Source organism: Ranitomeya variabilis, chromosome 4 (genome assembly GCF_051348905.1).
Source record: "Ranitomeya variabilis isolate aRanVar5 chromosome 4, aRanVar5.hap1, whole genome shotgun sequence".
Taxonomy (NCBI): Eukaryota; Metazoa; Chordata; class Amphibia; order Anura; family Dendrobatidae; genus Ranitomeya; species Ranitomeya variabilis.
In genome coordinates this window covers 697,017,718-697,037,438 of record NC_135235.1, presented here as the reverse complement: position 1 = coordinate 697,037,438, position 19,721 = coordinate 697,017,718, and the positions used below count along the sequence as shown (strand labels likewise).

The window sequence follows — 19,721 nt, the reverse complement described above, 5'->3', positions numbered from 1 at the left end:
TCAATATTAAATAGTCTCCTGATGAGTCGCCTTTGGTGGGGACGATGAAACCCATAGAAATGAGAGGCTTGGAGAGTGAGTGTGTATACCTCACCTCACCCTATATACTGAACTGTGGGGTACATGTTTTTTCTATTAGTCACCTACTGACTAACCGTAAGGGCGTAAATTATGGGTATAGTTTTACATTTGGAATTAATAAAGTTCAGTTTTATCCTTTTTTTTCAGCAAATATGAGGAATGACAACAGACAACCCATTTCAGAAGACTCAATTTTGGTTAAAACTATTCCAACATTATGAGCATAAAAAAGGCTTCTCCCATATGTTATGTCTCGGATGTTTATTAACAGTTGATTTCCAAGTAAAATATTTCCCACATTAAGAAAATGAAAAAGGATTCTCCCCTGTGTGACTGCTCTGATGTCTAACAAGAAGCATTTTCTGGTTAAAACATTTCCCACATTCTGAACAGGAAAAAGGTTTCTCCCCTGTGTGAGTTCTCTGGTGTGTAACAAGATTCCCTTTGTGGGTAAAACATTTCCCACATTCTGAACAGGAAAAAGGTTTCTCCCCTGTGTGAGTTCTCTGGTGTGTAACAAGATGCTCTTTGAGGGTAAAACATTTCCCACATTCTGAACAGGAAAAAGGCTTCTCCCCTGTGTGAGTTCTCTGGTGAATAACAAGCAGTGATTTACGTGCAAAACATTTCCCACATTCTGAACAGGAAAAAGGTTTCTCCCCTGTGTGAATTCTTTGGTGTGTCACAAAATGTGATTTGTGGTTAAAACATTTCCCACATTCTGAACATGAAAATGACTTCTCCCCTGTGTGCGTTCTATGGTGATTAACCAAATGTGATTTCTGGCTAAAATATTTCCCACATTCAGAACAGCAAAAAGGCTTCTCCCCGGTGTGGGTTCTTTGGTGTCTAACAAGAAGCCCTTTCCATTTAAAACATTTCCCACATTCTGAACATGAAAAAGGCTTCTCCCCTGTGTGCGCTCTCTGATGATTAAACAAATCTGATTTCTGGCTAAAACATTTCCCACATTCAGAACAGCAAAAAGGCTTCTCCCCTGTGTGGGTTCTTTGGTGTCTAACAAGATTCACTTTCCATTTAAAACATTTCCCACATTCTGAACATGAAAAAGGCTTCTCCCCTGTGTGAGATCTTTGGTGTCTAACAAGATTCACTTTCCATTTAAAACATTTCCCACATTCTGAACATGAAAAAGGCTTCTCCCCTTTGTGAGTTCTTTGGTGTCTAACAAAATTTGATTTCTTGTCAAAACATTTCCCACATTCTGAACATGAAAATGACTTCTTTGCTTTAGGAGCAGTTTGTTTTTGAATGCCTCTTTTGTGACTTTGATTTTCCTTTGTAGTCAGTAATGAATCAGAAGATGGGACCTGTTTCATAGGATCAGATGACAGATCTTTGCTGTGAATGGGCGATGATATATCTGAAGTAATGGCATTCACTTCAGTTGTATCTTGTAGGATCTCAAGATCATCAGATTTAAAAATTGAAGATGTCAGCTGTCCCTCTGATCTCCTCGTACAGTCATCTGCTAAGATAAAAAAAATATTGTTTTTTTAATAAAATATCCTTGAGTTTTATACTTTTGAACATTTCTACTTAAACTGTCCATAAAAATGGCAAGCTATGTAAAAAGTGTAATTAAAGTTAAGTATCAATTTTTTTTTTCCTGGGTAGAAAGTGTGTTTTCCTAACCCGTTATGCCTAAAACAAATAGAAAATAGTTGTTGTTCTACCAAAACTTTGCTTCTGTGATCAGGACAATGAAATTTTGAAACTTGTCTGTTTTAGGTAAAAATCTTGATTCATATTCAATACTGAGTAGTCTTCTAGAATATTCTTGAACTGCTAGAATTGTGCAGAAGTTTCTACAATTTTCCAGAATTATCTAGAAGTGTCTAGAAACTTTTAGAACTTTCTAGAACATTCTCGGACTGTTCAATAGTAGTAATACAAGTATAAAAGCACAGGTGACTCGAACCAACATTTCGGTTTATGTTATTGCTGAGTAAAGGCCCCGTCTCACATAGCGATTTACCAACGATCACGACCAGCGATACGACCTGGCCGTGATCGTTGGTAAGTCGTTGTATGGTCGCTGGGGAGCTGTCACACAGACAGCTCTCTCCAGCGACCAACGATCAGGGGAACGACTTCGGCATCGTTGAAACTGTCTTCAACGATGCCGAAGTCCCCCTGCAGCACCCGGGTAACCAGGGTAAACATCGGGTTACTAAGCGCAGGGCCGCGCTTAGTAACCCGATGTTTACCCTGGTTACCAAAAAAAACAAACAGTACATACTCGCCTTTCGGTGTCCATCAGGTCCCTCGCCGTCTGCTTCCTGCTCTGACTGAGCCGCCGTACAGTGAGAGCAGAGCGATAACAAGAGCGATAAAGTATTCCATGAAAGCAGTTGTAAGATGTGCGAGGCCTACAATGCATACAAGGCATATTTCGGCATGTCTTTCGGGGATCAAGACAAGTCCTGGGCACCTCATTTCATATGCGAATATTGCAAGAAAACTCTTGAAGGTAAGGTGAACAACTACTGCTCATATAGATGGCAGTGCTTTATTTTGTAGAATTTCAATGATTTAGATCTAGTACAGTTTAAGGAGTTGCAATTGACCAAATGTTCACATATGTCAATGCACTATAGTAAAACATATATTAAGTAATGTGTAAAATGTCATGCTTTTGAATTTATATAATTCATTATATCTGCTATGTTACAGGTTGGCACAGGAGAGAAAAGAGCCATGAAGTTTGCTATCCTGCGAATTTGGCAGCAACTGACCAACCACTCAAGTAACTGCTACTTCTGCATGGTGGTGTTGTGAATTCCGCTCTTGGGCTCCCTCCGGTGGTTGTAAGTGGCACTTTTGTGAGTTCTGCTCTTGGGCTCCCTCCGGTGGTTTTAAGTGGTACGGCTGCTCCTTGGATTTAGCAGTCAGCAGCTGCTTCCACTGATCGTCTATTCTGGCTCGGCTATATAGCCTGGCTCTATCCTTCAGCCAGTGCCAGTGATCAATGGTTCCTGGTTGGATTCACATCTCTGCTTGGATTTCCCTGATATTCTGACCAGCTCAGCAAAGATAAGTCCTTGCTTGTTCTTTTGCTGTCCACATATTGTGGACTTAATCGTTCAGCACATTCTATGTTTTTTCTTGTCCAGCTTGTCAGTATGGATTTATTCAGTTAAGCTGGAAGCTCTGGGAAGCAGATTTACCCTCCACACCTGTAGTCAGGTGTGGAGATTTTTGTAAACTCTGTGGTGGATTTTTCTAGTTTTTTTATTACTGACCGCACAGTATTCTGTCCTGTTCTATCTATCTAGCTAGACTGGCCTCCTTTGCTACATCCTGGTTTCATTCTGCGTATGTCATTTCCCTCTCCACTCACAGTCAATATTTGTGGGGGGCTGCCTATCCTTTGGGGATTTTCTCTGAGGCAAGATAGCTTTCCTGTTTCCATCTTTAGGGGTAGTTAGTCCTCCGGCTGTGACGAGGTGTCTAGGGAGTGACAGGAACATCCCACGGCTACTTCTAGTGTTGTGTTAAGCTCAGGAACTGCGGTCAGTACAGGTACCACCTCCTCCAGAGCTCGTCCCATGTTGCTCCTAAACCACCAGCTCATAACAGGTGGATCCTGCCAAACATAGCACAGGCAAGAATGCGCCTCAAATCGTTTATCCAGACATTACTTCTTCCATTGCCCCAGTACCACACTGCCCCGAGATGCCGGTTACAACTCCCTCGAAGAGGGATCAGCCATCTTCAGGAAAAAGCAGTAAGTTGAACAGCGAGGAAGATATTGGAGATCAAGATTACGTTTACACAGATGCAGTTGAGGAGAGAAGGCCATACTTTCCTAACCAGAAAGACGTCAACGATCTAATCAGAGACCTTCGTCTTACCAAGTCCAATGCTGATCTTCTGACACCCAGGCTCAAGCAGTGGAACTTGTTGGATGAAAGCTTGCAAGCCACAGATCAGAGAAAGCGTCACCAAACATTTTCCAACTTCTTCTGTCGAGAAGATGGGTTGTGCTTCTGCAACAATGTGGCTGGTCTTTTTGAGGCTATAGGTATCTCCTGTAACCCGAGTAAATGGCGCCTATTCATAGACAGTTCATCCCGGAGCCTCAAAGCCGTGCTGCTTCACAACGGAAATAACTACCCATCTCTGCCTATGGCTCACTCTGTGTATCTCAAAGAGGACTACACCAGTGTCAAAATGTTACTGAGTACCTTGAAATATGATGACTATGGATGGGAGGTCATCGGAGACTTCAAAATGGTGTCATTCCTGATGGGCCTTCAAGGCGGTTTAACAAAATTTCCTTTGCCTCTGGGACAGCCATGACACTGAGGTGTACTATCACAGAAAGGACTGGCCAGAGCTTACCGATTTCTTTGTGGGGAAGAGCAACATCAAGTGGGAGTCACTGATAGAACCTCTGAAGGCGCTGATGCCACCACTGCACATCAAGTTAAGCCTCAAGCAATTTGTCATGGCCCTTGACAAGGAGTCAGCAGCTTTCAAGTCCCTCCATGGTCTCTTTCCAAAGCTGTCCGAGGAAAAGATCAAGGGTGGTAACTTCATCGGACCGCAGATTAAGAAGATTATAGAATGTGACGATTTTGCCAAGCTGCTGAACAGGACGGAGAAAATGGCTTGGAACAGTTCGTTGCAGTGGTTCATGGCTTCCTGGGTAATCACAAGACTGAAAACTATGTGCAGTTGGTTCAGACTCTCAAAGATTTACACCATAATGGGATGCAGAATGTCTCTCAAAGTCCATATACTTGACACTCATCATGACAAGTTCAATGAGAACCTGAGAACTCAGAGGATTAAGATGAGAGCTTTCATCAAGATATACTAGACTTAATATCAAAAGTTTGTGCTGAATGTAGTCGTTTTTCCATAGTCTTTAAAGATAAGCAGTTGAAATATTACACTTGGAAGCTGACAAGCAATATGGGTAAGCAGGACTTTGAGTGTCGCTTTTATCCCTAGGGTAGTGATTAGTGATGAGCGAATATACTCGTTGCTCAGGTATTCCCGACCACACTCGGGTGGTCTCCGAGTAATTGTGACTGCTCGGAGATTTCGTTTTTGTTGCCGCAGCTGCATGATTTGCGGCTACTAGACAGCTTGATTACATGTGGCGATTCCCTAGCAACCAGGCAACCCCCACATGTACTCAGGCTGGCTATTATCTGTAAATCATGCAGCTGAGGCAAGGAAAACTAAATCACCGAGCAGTCACAAATATTCGGAGACCACCCGAGCGTGCTAGGGAAAACCCGAGCAACGAGTATATTCGCTCATCACTAGTAGTGATATTTGGCTAATGGGTTTATTTAGAGTGATGTATACTCTCCCACATTAAGCCCTCTACTTTTTCGGATAATTGGTATGTTTGCACTTTATTTGCACTATGCACTTTTTTGCTATTGTATTGAAGTTTATTGAGCTGAAGATTTATGACCTCTGTTTTCTTGCCCAGCCTGCTTTTTTTCAGTGACACAGTTTTTGTGTCCTTCACACAGAAGCTCTCTATGTGCCTTGTCATTGATAAGCTGTTTTTGTCAGTTTTTTTGTGATTCTCATGTAATATGTTTTCAATAAAAATTGTTATTTTTATGAAATAAATATTTGTGGAAAGTGAGTATCTGTAGAGCCCTATATACAGGCACACTCACTGAATCCAAGATTGTAGACACTCGTGATGCTAATTAGTGGTCACATCGTGATTTAACATGTCCCTTTTGTCACATTATTTCCAGGGGTACTATTGGATCGCCCCTGTAGGGCAGTGGGGTACTCGGTACCGGGTCCTTTGGTTCTCAAGGGGGATGTCACGGTGGCTGACCCGGTCCGTGGCCCTCGGGAGGTCTGTTGTAAGAGGGGGGAAAGGTCTTTAACCCCTTAACGACCGCCAATACGCCTTTTAACAGCGGCCGCTAAGGGTACTTAAACCACAGCGCCGTTAATTAACAACGCTGTGGAAAAAGTGAATAGCGCCCCCCAGAGTCGGATTTTCTCTGGGGTCTCAGTTACCGGGGGTAGCCGAGACCCCAGAGAACATGATTCGGGGTTTTTTTACCGACCCCCGAGTTGCGATCGCCGGTAATTAACCGTTTACCGGCGGTCACAAAAAAACCCCCAAAAACGCGATTTCCCATTTAATTTCTCTGTCCTCCGATGTGATCGCACATCGGAGGACAGAGAAATGGGATACCCGATCGCCCCCCGATACTCACCTGTCTCCCCCGGTGCTCCTCGTGGCTCCCGATAGGCGCCGCCATCTTCTTCCGGCAAAAAAAATGGCGGGCGCTTGCGCAGTGCGCCCGCCGGCCGGCACCCGGGAGATCTTTGGGGTCTCGGCTGCTGGGGGTAGCAGAGACCCCAAAGAACATGATCGGGGTCGGTTTTTACCGACCCCTGTTTTGCGATCACCGGTAATTAACTGTTTACCGGCAACAACACAAAAAAAAAAGAAAAAAAAAAAAAGCGATGTGTAATTCTCTGTCCTCCGATGTGATCGCACATCAGAGGATAGAGAAATAGGGGGATTCGGGGACCCTATCATACTTACCGGTGTCCCTGGTTCCTCCTGTGTCTTCTCCTGGCTGCCGGCTTCTTCCTATGGAAAGAAAATGGCGGGCGCATGCGCAGTGTGCCCGCTCTCTGCTGCCATCTGCCGGCCGGAGAGAGGAGTTGGGGCTAAAATTAGGGTTAGGAGGAGTTGGGGCTAAAATTAGGGTTTGGGCTAGGGTTAAATTTAGGGTTAGGGTTGAGGCTTAATTTAGGGTTAGGGCTGGGGCTAAATTTAGGGTTAGAGCTAGGGTTAGGGTTGGGGCTAAAGTTAGGACTAGGGTTGCAGCTAAAGTTAGGGTTGGATTAGGGTTTGGATTAGGGTTGGCATTAGGGTTACGTTTGGGATTAGGGTTAGGTTTGGGATTAGGGTTAAGGTTAGGGTTTGGATTAGGAGTGTATTGGGATTAGGGTTAGGTTTGAGGTTAGGGTTGAGATTAGGATTAGGGTGTGTTGGATTTAGGGTTCTGATTAGGGTTATGGTTGTTTTGGGGTTAGGGTTGTGATTGTCCTTAGGGTTGTGATTAGGATTATGGATCGGGTTGGCATTAGGGTTAGGCCTCTTTCACACTTTAGTCTTTTGGCATCAGTCTGAAACTGCCATTTTCGTCAAATAGCGGATCCGCCATTTTTTTGGCGGTTCCGCTATTTTCCCATAGACATGCATTAGCGACGGATTGTGGTGGATGGTCGTCCGTTCCATCCGCCATGCGACGGATCCGTTGAGATTTGGCGGACGTTATCTAGACTTTGATGGCCATTGTAACGTTTTTTTGTCTGCGCCGAAATGGCGGTTCGCGACGGATCCTTCGGGTTCGTTGTTCCATAGAATGGCCGCCTATGGGCGACGGATCCGTCGTTACCATCATTTCAGCGGATCCGTCGCCCCAATCCGCTTTTTCAATTGCGCATGCTCCAAAAAGTAGATACTTTTCCCAGACAACCCCCAAGTAATGGATCCGTCAAAAAACCGGATCCGTTAGAACCATTTTCTCAACAATTGTGACGGAACCGTCGATCCGTCACTATGTAGGAGCTGACTGACGCCAAACAACTGAAGTGTGAAAGAAGCCTTAGGGGTGTGTTGGGGTTAGGGTTGGAGTTAGATTTGGGGGGTTTCCACTGTTTAGGTACATCAGGGGGTCTCTAAACGCCACAGCCAATTTTGCACTCAAAAAGTCAAATGGTGCTCCCTCCCTTCCGAGCTCTGCCGTGCACCCAAACAGTGGTTTACCCCCACATATGGGGCATCAGCGTACTCGGGATAAATTGGACAACAACTTTTGGGGTCCAATTTCTCCTGTTACCCTTGTGAAAATAAAAACTTGGGGGCTAAAAAATCTTTGTGGAAAAAAAAAATATTTTTTATTTTCACAACTCTGCATTATAAACGTCTGTGAAGCACTTGGGCATTCAAAGTTCTCACCACACATCTAGATAAATTCCTTGGGGGCTCTAGTTTCCAAAATGGGGTCACTTGTGGGGGGTTTCTACTGTTTAGGTACATCAGGGTCTCTGCAAACGCAACATAATGCCCGCAGACCATTCTATCAAAGTCTGCATTCCAAAATGGCATTCCTTCCCTTCCGAGCTCTGCCATGCGCTCAAACAGTGGTCCCCCCCACACATGGGGTATCAGTGTACTCAGGACAAATTGTACAACAACTTTTGGGGTCCAATTTATCTTGTTACCCTTGTCAAAATAAAAATTTGGGGGCTTAAAAATCTTTTTTGTGGGGAAAAAAAAGGATTTTTTATTTTCACAGCTCTACTTTATAAATTTCGGTGAAGCACTTGGGGGTTTAAAGTGCTCACCACACATCTAGATAAGTTCCTTAAGTGGTTTAGTTTCCAAAATGGGGTCATTTGTGGGGGGTTTCTACTGTTTAGGCACATCAGGGGCTCTCCAAATGCGACATGGTGTCCGATCTCAATTCCAGCCAATTCTACATTGAAAAAGTTAAACGGCACTCCTTCTCTTCCAAGCTCTGCGGTGCGCCCAAACAGTGGTTTACCCCCACATATGGGGTATCGGCGTATTCAGAAGAAATTGCACAACAACATTTATGGTTAAATTTCTGCTTTTACACTTGTGAAAATAAAAAAAAATGGTTCTGAAGTAAAATGTTTGCAAAAAAAAGTTAAATGTTCATTTTTGCCTTCCACATTGTTTCAGTTCCTGTGAAGCACGTAAAGGGTTAATAAACTTCTTGAATATGGTTTTGAGTACCTTGAGGGGTGCAGTTTTTAGAATGGTGTCACACTTGGTTATTTTCTATCATATTGACCCCTCAAAATGACTTCAAATGTGATGTGGTCCCTAAAAAAAAATGGTGTTGTAAAAATGAGAAATTGCTGGTCAACTTTTAACCCTTATAACTCCCTAACAAAACAAAAAAAAATTGTTTCCAAAATTGTGCTGATGTAAAGTAGACATGTGGGAAATGTTATTTATTAACTATTTTTTGTGACATATCTCTCTGATTTAAGGGCATAAAAATACAAAGTTTGAAAATTGCTAAATTTTACAATTTTTTGCCATATTTCCATTTTTTTCATAAATAATCGCAATATCGAAGAAATGTTACCACTAACATGAAGTACAATATGTCACGAAAAAACAGTCTCAGAATCAGCAGGATCCGTTGAAGCGTTCCAGAGTTATAACCTCATAAAGTGACAGTGGTCAGAATTGTAAAAATTGGCCTGGTCATTAAGTACCAAATTGGCTCTGTCACTAAGGGGTTAAAGTGATAGTGTTTGTGACGCCAACTGTGGTATTCGGTGACCGACGCTGCTGTAAGGGGTCCGCTGGGGTGATGTTATGGCAGCTAGATGGTATACCTTCCCACAGGTGAAGTGTATCCCCAGGGCTTCCCAGTGTGTAGATGGTGAATGATGTAAGGCGCAGTGAAGAACAAGGACACAAGGTTGCAGTCTCTTTACCTTTTTACTGAAGGCTTCAGCGTCCACAGTCCAGAGCACCGGATCACAGGGCAGGCAGAGTCCGGCCAGTCTGAAGGCAAAACCAGAGTCCCCTTATCCAGGTGGAAATCAGTAGCCTTCCTCTAGCACCTGGATGTTGTAGTACCTTACTGCTGAGCCTCTCATAAAGTCCTCACAACTGTTGTAGATGTTCTAGATGTTATATCTCTCTCTGTCCCCCAGATGGATAGGAACAACCCATATGACTGATGGCCTGAGGCTTTTTACAGGGACTCTAGCACGCCCCAGGCCCCACAAGTTGCCACGGTGCCTCCTGGGTATAGGTCGGGCAGGTAACGTGGAATTATCTGTCCTGCCCGTCTCTGGAGCAAGGCTTGGAGACTGTTGCTCCCTCTGTGTTCCGGCTATTGGATCCTACGCCTCAGAAAGGAGGCAGCCTTTTGCAGGGCAGAACTCCTTCTGGTTTCCTCTCCTTTTGCTATGACTTCGTTTCTCACCCTCTACAATACAGTTCACTGTTCGTATCTCTTTCTTAGGATGCTGCCGCACGTGGGGCAGGCGCAGCTCCGTGGCCTTCTGTCTAGGCCTCTGACAGGATCCCACCCCTGTCAGGGACCCACTCTGTCAGCAGCTATTAGGTATTCTTCCTCCCTCTCTGTCTGCCTGACAGGTGCTGCCTGGGTGAAGCCCAGTCAGCTTCTGCCTAACTTCCTATCCAGACCACCAGTTTTACCTAATTGTGAAGAGTGCCCTAACAAATAGGAGCATAGCTCCCCCTGGTGGACTGCAGTGTGAAGTGTGTTGTGTGGTTTGTGATACCTGGTAAAGTGATCTCCTTTTTTGCCTTCAGGCGTAACATCACTCCCCCTGGTGCAAGAATGACATTACTGCAACGACCAGGATCCTGGGGCGCTGCACTATCTTTGCTGTCCAGGCCTACTTCATGAGTTTTATTTTTTGAAAAATTCAGTGGAAGCATGGATGACTTTTATTTGTCCATTTTCATAGATCTTTTATTTCTTATTACTTTTGTCAGATTCAAGTTATTTCTGTGACCATTGTGGGTTTTTCTGTCATTAAATGAGGGGTACCAACAATTTTGACCACATATGTATAGATTATAACCCTCAGTGAATTAATTTATAAAATAATATCACTTTATGGGGATTTTTACTATTCTGGTTTTCTATCATTTAGTCATATTAGGGCTTCTGCATATGGTGTGTCCAATCTCATCTTGGATCTGTTCCTGCTGTCCAGCTGGAGTAATCTGCTCCCTACTTCAGCCAATTGGAAAGTACCACACCCTACTAAAGCTCAAAGCACACGGTCGGAATCTGCCAAAAACAGCGTTGTTCTCTTCTGGTTCAGTCCTCTGTGCTCAGCTTGAGGCTTGTGTATTTGTTTACTGTTGTGACTGTGGCCTGTTTACTGACTACTCTTGTGCCTTCTGATTCTGGATTCTGTCCTTCTGGTTCTGACCCTGCTACCTGACTATTCTTCCTGCCATCTAATACCACAGAATAGCAGGTAACACCATGGTCCAAGCCTAGGAGTTCCAGTATAAGTCCAGATCCATATAATGGTGTTAAAGGGCGATGAGCAAGGCAATCTTTGGGATATGGAAAGCAGAGAAGATAGTGCCAAGTATGTTCATGGTGGAGATCTTTTGAGCTGCCAGTTGACCACGAACAGTGCTCCCAATACATAGAGTCTGCAAACTATTGCAGCTAGATCTGCATTCAAGCACCTAAATGGCGCTCCTTCCCTTCTGGACACTGCCAGGTACCCAGAGAGTAGTGTAGGGTATTGTAAGAAGTTGAAAAATAATTTGTAAGATCCATTTGTTTTCTATTATCCTTTGTGAATAATTCCAAAGTTATCCCCACATAAAGTGACACACGTCAGATTGTAAAAATGGGGCCTGATTAAGAACACAAAACTGGCCGCGGAAAGAGGTTAAATCAGAGTATTTTGGACACTACTGTAATCAAAAACTGTGACTATAGACAATAACATCTACTGAAATGCTCAAACTGAACAGTCCATCAGTAATAAATGAGTAGCTAGTGGTGAAACCTCTCTGGGGTAATTAGAGCACAGGGCTCGGTGACTTCACAATCTAAACTATCGTAAGCTCCAATATTTTCTGTCAGATGAGTTTAACCCCTTAAGCCCGTATGACGTACTATACCGTCGAGGTGGGGTGGGCCTTAATTCCCGGTGACGGGATAGTACGTCATACGCGATCGACCGCGCTCACGGGGGGAGCGCGGCCGATCGCGGCCGGGTGTCGGCTGCATATCGCAGCTGACATCCGGCACTATGTGCCAGGAGCGGTCACGGACCGCCCCCGGCACATTAACCCCCGGCACACCGCGATCAAACATGATCGCGGTGTACCGGCGGTACAGGGAAGCATCGCGCAGGGAGGGGGCTCCCTGCGTGCTTCCCTGAGACGATCGGTACAAGGTGATGTACTCACCTCGTACCGAACGTCTTCTCCCTGCAGGCCCCGGATCCAAAATGGCCGAGGGGCTGTATCCTGCAGGGAGCACTTCCGGGTCGGAGCAGGCTGCAGATGAAAGCTGCAGCCTGCTCCGATGAAAGTATGATCGCCGATCTGATAGAGTGCTGTGCACACTATCAGATCTGCGATCTGTGATGTCCCCCCCTGGGACAAAGTAAAAAAGTAAAAAAAAAAATTTCCACATGTGTAAAAAAAAAAAAAAAAAAATCCTAAATAAATAATAATAAAAAAAAAAATATTATTCCCATAAATACATTTCTTTATCTAAAAAAAACAAACAAAAACAATAAAAGTACACATATTTAGTATCGCCGCGTCCGTAACGACCCAACCTATAAAACTGGCCCACTAGTTAACCCCTTCAGTAAACACCGTAAGAAAAAAAAAAAAAAAAACGAGGCAAAAAACAACGCTTTATTACCATACCGCCGAACAAAAAGTGGAATAACACGCGATCAAAAAGACGGATATAAATAACCATGTTACCGCTGAAAACGTCATCTTGTCCCGCAAAAAACGAGCCGCCATACAGCATCATCAGCAAAAAAATAAAAAAGTTATAGTCCTCAGAATAAAGCGATGCCAAAATAATTATTTTTATCGTATAAAAGCGTCAAAACATAAAAAAATGATATAAATGAGGTATCGCTGTAATCGTACTGACCCGACGAATAAAACTGCTTTATCAATTTTACCAAGCGCAGAATGGTATAAACGCCTCTCCCAAAAGAAATTCATGAATAGCTGGTTTTTGGTTATTCTGCCTCACAAAAATCGGAATAAAAAGTGATAAAAAATGGTCACGTGTCCGAAAATGTTACCAATAAAAACGTCAACTCGTCCCGCAAAAAACAAGACCTCACATGACTCTGTGGACCAAAATGTGGAAAAATTATAGGTCTCAAAATGTGGAGACGCAAAAACTTTTTTGCTATAAAAAGCGTCTTTTAGTCTGGTTTCACACTTGCGTTTTTATCTGCATGCGTTTTTTTAAAAAACCGCATGTGTGAAAAAATGCATGTAAACGCGGTAAAACGCATGCGTTTTTATAGAAAAACATAAGAAAACAAGAAAAAAACAAAAAACCCTAACCCTACCCCTAACCTGAAATACGTGGCACTGAAATACGTGGCACTGAAATATACGTTTATATACGTATATACGTATATAAGTGCCACGATATTTCAGTGGCCACGTGTATAAGTGCCACGTATTTAAGTGCCACGTATTTAAGTGCCACGTATTTAAGTGCCACGTATTTAAGTGCCACGTATTTCAGTGCCACGTATTTCAGTGCCACGTATTTCAGTGCCACGTATTTCAGGGCCACGTATTTACGGGCCACGTATTTACGGGCCACGTATTTACGGGCCACGTATTTACGGGCCACGTATTTTTCAGTGCCTGAAATACGTGGCACTGAAATACGTGGCACTGAAATATCGTGGCACTGAAATATCGTGGCACTGAAGTATTTACGTGCCACGTATTTTTCAGTGCCTGAAATACGTGGCACTGAAATATCGTGGCACTGAAATATCGTGGCACTGAAATATCGTGGCACTGAAATATCGTGGCACTGAAATATTTACGTGCCACGTATTTTTCAGTGCCTGAAATACGTGGCACTGAAATACGTGGCACTTAAATACGTGGCACTTAAATACGTGGCTCTTAAATACGTGGCTCTTAAATACGTGGCTCTTAAATACGTGGCTCTTAAATACGTGGCTCTTAAATACGTGGCACTTATATACGTGGCACTTATATACGTGGCACTTATGACTGTCAGAAAATGTTCAGTAAACGGTTAGGGGTGAGGTTAGGGGTAGGGTTTCAGGTAGAATTGGGGAGTTTCCACTGTTCAGGCACATCAGGGGCTCTCCAAACGCGACATGGCGTCTAATCTCAATTCCAGCCAATTCTGCGTTGAAAAAGTAAAACAGTGCTCCTTCCCTTCCGAGCTCTCCCGTGCGTCCAAAAAGGGGTTTACCCCAACATATGGGGTATCAGCGTACTAGGGACAAATTGAACAACAACTTCTGGGGTCCAAGTTCTCTTGTTATCCTTGGGAAAATAAAAATTTGGGGGGCTAAAAATCATTTTTGTGGGAAAAAAAATATGTTTTATTTTCACGGCTCTGCGTTGTAAACTGTAGTGAAACACTTGGGGGTTCAAAGTTCTCACAACACATCTAGATAAGTTCCTTGGGAGGTCTAGTTTCCAATATGGGGTCACTTGTGGGGGGTTTGTACTATTTGGGTACATCAGGGGCTCTGCAAATGCAACGTGACGCCTGCAGACCAATCCATTTAAGTCTGCATTCCAAATGGTGCTCCTTCCCTTCCGAGCTCTGTCATGCGCCCAAACAGTGGTCCCCCCCCACAAATGGGGTATCAGCGTACTCCAGACAAATTGGACAACAACTTTTGGGGTCCAATTTATCCTGATACCCTTGTGAAAATACAAAACTGGGGGCTAAAAAATCATTTTTGTGAAAAAAAAAAATATTTTTTATTTTCATGGCTCTGCGTTATAAACTGTAGTGAAACACTTGGGGGTTCAAAGCTCTCAAAACACATCTAGATAAGTTCCTTAGGGGGTCTACTTTCCAAAATGGTGTCACTTGTTAGGGGTTTCAATGTTTAGGCACATCAAGGGCTCTCTAAATGCAACATGGCGTCCCATCTCAATTCCAGTCAATTTTGCATTGAAAAGTCAAATGGCGCTCCTTCCCTTCCGAGCTCTGCCCTGCGCCCAAACAATGGTTTACACCCACATATGGGGTATCAGCGTACTCAGGACAAATTGCACAACAATTTTTGGGGTCCAATTTCTTCTCTCACCCTTGGGAAAATAAAAAATTGGGGGTGAAAAGATCATTTTTGTGAAAAAATATGATTTTTTATTTTTACGGCTCTGCATTATAAACTTCTGTAAAGCACTTGTTGGGTCAAAGTGCTCACCACACATCTAGATAAGTTCCTTAGGGGGTCTACTTTCCAAAATGGCGTCACTTGTTAGGGGTTTCAATGTTTAGGCACATCAGGGGCTCTCCAAATGCAACATGGCGTCCCATCTCAATTCCAGTCAATTTTGCATTGAAAAGTCAAATGGCGCTCCTTTGCTTCCAAGCTCTGCCATGCGCCCAAACTGTGGTTTACCCCCACATATGGGGTATCAGCGTACTCAGGACAAATTGTACAACAACTTTTGGGGTCTATTTTCTCCTGTTACCCTTGGTAAAATAAAACAAATTGGAGCTGAAATAAATTTTGTGTGAAAAAAAGTTAAATGTTCATTTTTATTTAAACATTCCAAAAATTCCTGTGAAACACCTGAAGGGTTAATAAACTTCTTGAAAGTGGTTTTGAGTACCTTGAGGGGTGCAGTTTTTAGAATGGTGTCACACTTGGGTATTTTCTATCATATACAGGTCCTTCTCAAAAAATTAGCATATAGTGTTAAATTTCATTATTTACCATAATGTAATGATTACAATTAAACTTTCATATATTATAGATTCATTATCCACCAACTGAAATTTGTCAGGTCTTTTATTGTTTTAATACTGATGATTTTGGCATACAACTCCTGAAAACCCAAAAAACCTGTCTCAATAAATTAGCATATTTCACCCGTCCAATCAAATAAAAGTGTTTTTTAATAACAAACAAAAAAACCATCAAATAATAATGTTCAGTTATGCACTCAATACTTGGTCGGGAATCCTTTGGCAGAAATGACTGCTTCAATGCGGCGTGGCATGGAGGCAATCAGCCTGTGACACTGCTGAGATGTTATGGAGGCCCAGGATGCTTCAATAGCGGCCTTAAGCTCATCCAGAGTGTTGGGTCTTGCGTCTCTCAACTTTCTCTTCACAATATCCCACAGATTCTCTATGGGGTTCAGGTCAGGAGAGTTGGCAGGCCAATTGAGCACAGTAATACCATGGTCAGTAAACCATTTACCAGTGGTTTTGGCACTGTGAGCAGGTGCCAGGTCGTGCTGAAAAATGAAATCTTCATCTCCATAAAGCATTTCAGCCGATGGAAGCATGAAGTGCTCCAAAATCTCCTGATAGCTAGCTGCATTGACCCTGCCCTTGATGAAACACAGTGGACCAACACCAGCAGCTGACATGGCACCCCACACCATCACTGACTGTGGGTACTTGACACTGGACTTCAGGCATTTTGGCATTTCCTTCTCCCCAGTCTTCCTCCAGACTCTGGCACCTTGATTTCCGAATGACATGCAAAATTTGCTTTCATCAGAAAAAAGTACTTGGGACCACTTAGCAACAGTCCAGTGCTGCTTCTCTGTAGCCCAGGTCAGGCGCTTCTGCCGCTGTTTATGGTTCAAAAGTGGCTTTACCTGGGGAATGCGGCACCTGTAGCCCATTTCCTGCACACGCCTGTGCACGGTGGCTCTGGATGTTTCCACACCAGACTCAGTCCACTGCTTCCTCAGGTTCCGGTCACCTCTTCTCGTTGTACAGCGTTTTCTGCCACATTGTTTCCTTCCAACAGACTTACCATTGAGGTGCCTTGATACAGCACTCTGGGAACAGCCTATTTGTTGAGAAATTTCTTTCTGGGTCTTACCCTCTTGCTTGAGGGTGTCAATGATGGCCTTCTTGACATCTGTCAGGTCGCTAGTCTTACCCATGATGGGGGTTTTGAGTAATGAACCAGGCAGGGAGTTTTTAAAAGCCTCAGGTATCTTTTGCATGTGTTTAGAGTTAATTAGTTGATTCAGAAGATTAGGGTAATAGGTCGTTTAGAGAACCTTTTCTTGATATGCTAATTTATTGAGACAGGTTTTTTGGGTTTTCAGGAGTTGTATGCCAAAATCATCAGTATTAAAACAATAAAAGACCTGACAAATTTCAGTTGGTGGATAATGAATCTATAATATATGAAAGTTTAATTGTAATCATTACATTATGGTAAATAATGAAATTTAACACTATATGCTAATTTTTTGAGAAGGACCTGTAGACCCGTCAAAATGACTTCAAATGAGATGTGGTCCCTAAAAAAAAATGGTGTTGTAAAAATGAGAAATTGCTGGTCAACTTTTAACCCTTATAACTCCGTCACAAAAAAAAATTTTGGTTCCAAAATTGTGCTGATGTAAAGTAGACATGTGGGAAATGTTATTTATTAAGTATTTTGTGTGACATATGTCTGTGATTTAAGGGCATAAAAATTCAAAGTTGGAAAATTGCGAAATTTTCAAAATTTTCTCCAAATATTCGTTTTTTTCACAAATAAACGCAAGTTATATCGAAGAAATTTTACCACTAACATGAAGTACAATATGTCACGAGAAAACAATGTCAGAATCGCCAAGATCCGTTGAAGCGTTCCAGAGTTATAACCTCATAAAGGGACAGTGGTCAGAATTGTAAAAATTGGCCTGGGATCATTAACGTGCAAACCACCCTCGGGGCTTAAGGGGTTAAAGAAGAAATATTACACATTTAAAGAGAACTGTGTATAAAAGTGCAAAGCAGAGATGTCTTAAAGGGAACCTGTCAGCAGGATTGTGCTCAGTAACCTACAGACACTGTCAGGTCGGTGCCGTTATACTAATTACACTGATACCTGGTGATGAAATCTGTCTTGTGGTTGTTGTTTAATCTGTGTTTTTTTTTTTTTTTCAGTTAATGAGATTCTCGTGCTCCGGGGCGTGGCTGTGGGCAGGGCTTTATGTGGTGCACTGATTACATGTGCATCTGTATTGGCTAATAACAGGTCATGAGGTCGATGGCGGCGCCTACGTAGTAGAATCTATAAGTAAGCAATAGATGATACTGGACAGGCCCCGCTGGTGTCATTTTGCTGGATGTATTTTTTTTTTCTAAGCCTCTCAATAGCCACAATATTATAGGCATTATCAACAATAATATCAACACTATTATATGCATTATGTAAAAATGGGGGGGGCGGGTCGGTGAGGGATCAGCGACCTGACATAAGCCAATGTAGATGAATATGTAAGCAGAGCACCACATAAAGCCCCGCCCCAGAGCACAAAAATCTTAACTGAAAACTACAAATACAAATTAAACAACAGTAAACCAGAGTTGCACTCATTTATGGTGGACCATTGGAGCTACTATGAATCCTGACCAGAAGATTAGAGAAAATAATATTGCTCCACATTTCAGGAGAGATTGTGCAGTAATCTGAATTTCTTAGGATCAAAAACAATGTAATTTATGACGTGGAGTGAATCCATGAAACCAGGGCTCGAGCCAACACATCTCCTGCAGGCGGGAATAAATGTATATTACAGCTATCAGCCACGCACAGCACAGAGATATATCATGGCACAGGTGTGATGTGTTTTATGTAGTTTATCACAATCCTCCTTGAAGTTAGTCGGTTTTAATACAAATTGAAAAGTCAGGATAAAGGGAAACTCTGTTATTGTACAAAAATTCACACTTGGCCTCACTGCACATTTAATGTTGTCGATCATAAAAGTGAAGTTTAGCCAGGAATACTGGACGTGATCTTGTAGGGACCATATGAGCACATTCAGCAGCACAGAAGGGAGAAAAGGGAGATTCATCAGATAAGATCTCAGGGTTCTAGGAAGCCAACAGCATCATTACACTCCGCTTTCTCTTACAGGCCCATCATAATATTTTTCTTCAAGAGATTTTCTATCTTGTAAGCACATTCTAAGTACGCTGTCATTTGGCTTTGCAGTTCAAAGATCTGGGCAGATAACAGCGTCTCCTAAACCCAGGGGATAGGTGGAGCTACCAGGTTGTAAGTTCTATAGAAAATGGTCTTCAATGACCAAAATCATTTGAACAGTTTTGAGTGGAGGAGAAGGTTGTGGTCAGGAAGCAAAATGGTGAGCATGGTAATACGGCCGGACTACATCACCGATAAAGCAGCCACAGTCGGTGACTGAGAAGAATTTGTGACTTCTCTGCATTTAGTGGTTACTACTCACCTGGGTAGTCATATGTAGGAATGTCCTCTATACACCAGACATCGCTCACATATGTCTCTGTAGTATTAATATGGGTCAGATCTTCACTCTGAAACAAATATTATAAAAGTCACAGACAGATGGAGAAGTCACATCTATGATCAGCTCTAATCCTGCCATCTCCACCGTTATCATTACACAAGTATAAAAAATAATCCTGGTGGATAAAACAAGACTGAGCACAAGACCTTCACAGCCATCTACACATCATAGGCGAGATCTCCTGACACCTTCTCTCCATCTACCTGATGATCCTGAGGAGCATTGGGATCTTCTAGATGGGGGCTGGAACAAAGCACAGCTGGGTGGAGGCCCCCCATGACTGCTTTGAGCCAGGCGGTCTTTTTGAATAATGCTGCGGCTGGGGATAGGAGGATGGCAAGGGGGGGAGGAGTTAGGAAGGGGGGAGGTAGTAGGGAAAGTGCGGGAAAACCGCCATTCCCTACCTTAATTCAGGAAGCAGACCCACCCACCCTCCCTTGTTGGCTTGTGCTTAGGGGGTTTTTTAATGGGGGGGGGGAATTGTCGTGAAGAGTTTATATATCAATATGGCGAGGGAAGTTATATATTTATGTATAGT

At 43.0% G+C, this 19,721-nt stretch overlaps 1 protein-coding gene across 1 annotated transcript; it reads right to left on the bottom strand.

Moving 5' to 3' along the window:
- Positions 1-327: 327 nt before the first annotated feature.
- LOC143768220 (uncharacterized) lies at positions 328-19,461 on the bottom strand. Its single transcript, XM_077256913.1, has 3 exons — positions 19,387-19,461; positions 19,103-19,190; positions 328-1,570 (listed from the first exon to the last, which is right to left on the bottom strand). Exons 1-3 carry the CDS (start codon positions 19,459-19,461, stop codon positions 381-383), a joined length of 1,353 nt encoding a protein of 450 aa, XP_077113028.1. The 3' UTR covers positions 328-380.
- Between the last annotated feature and the right edge of the window lie 260 nt (positions 19,462-19,721).

Excerpts from the sequence above, each read along its gene's own strand:
- LOC143768220 (XM_077256913.1), bottom strand. The coding sequence starts at position 19,461 with ATGGGGGGCCTCCACCCAGCTGTGCTTTGTTCCAGCCCCCATCTAGAA. Across the intron at positions 19,191-19,386 it reads ATGCTCCTCAGGATCATCAG|AGTGAAGATCTGACCCATAT; the intron begins GTAGATGGAGAG and ends TATTTGTTTCAG. Across the intron at positions 1,571-19,102 it reads TCCTACATATGACTACCCAG|ATGACTGTACGAGGAGATCA; the intron begins GTGAGTAGTAAC and ends TTATCTTAGCAG.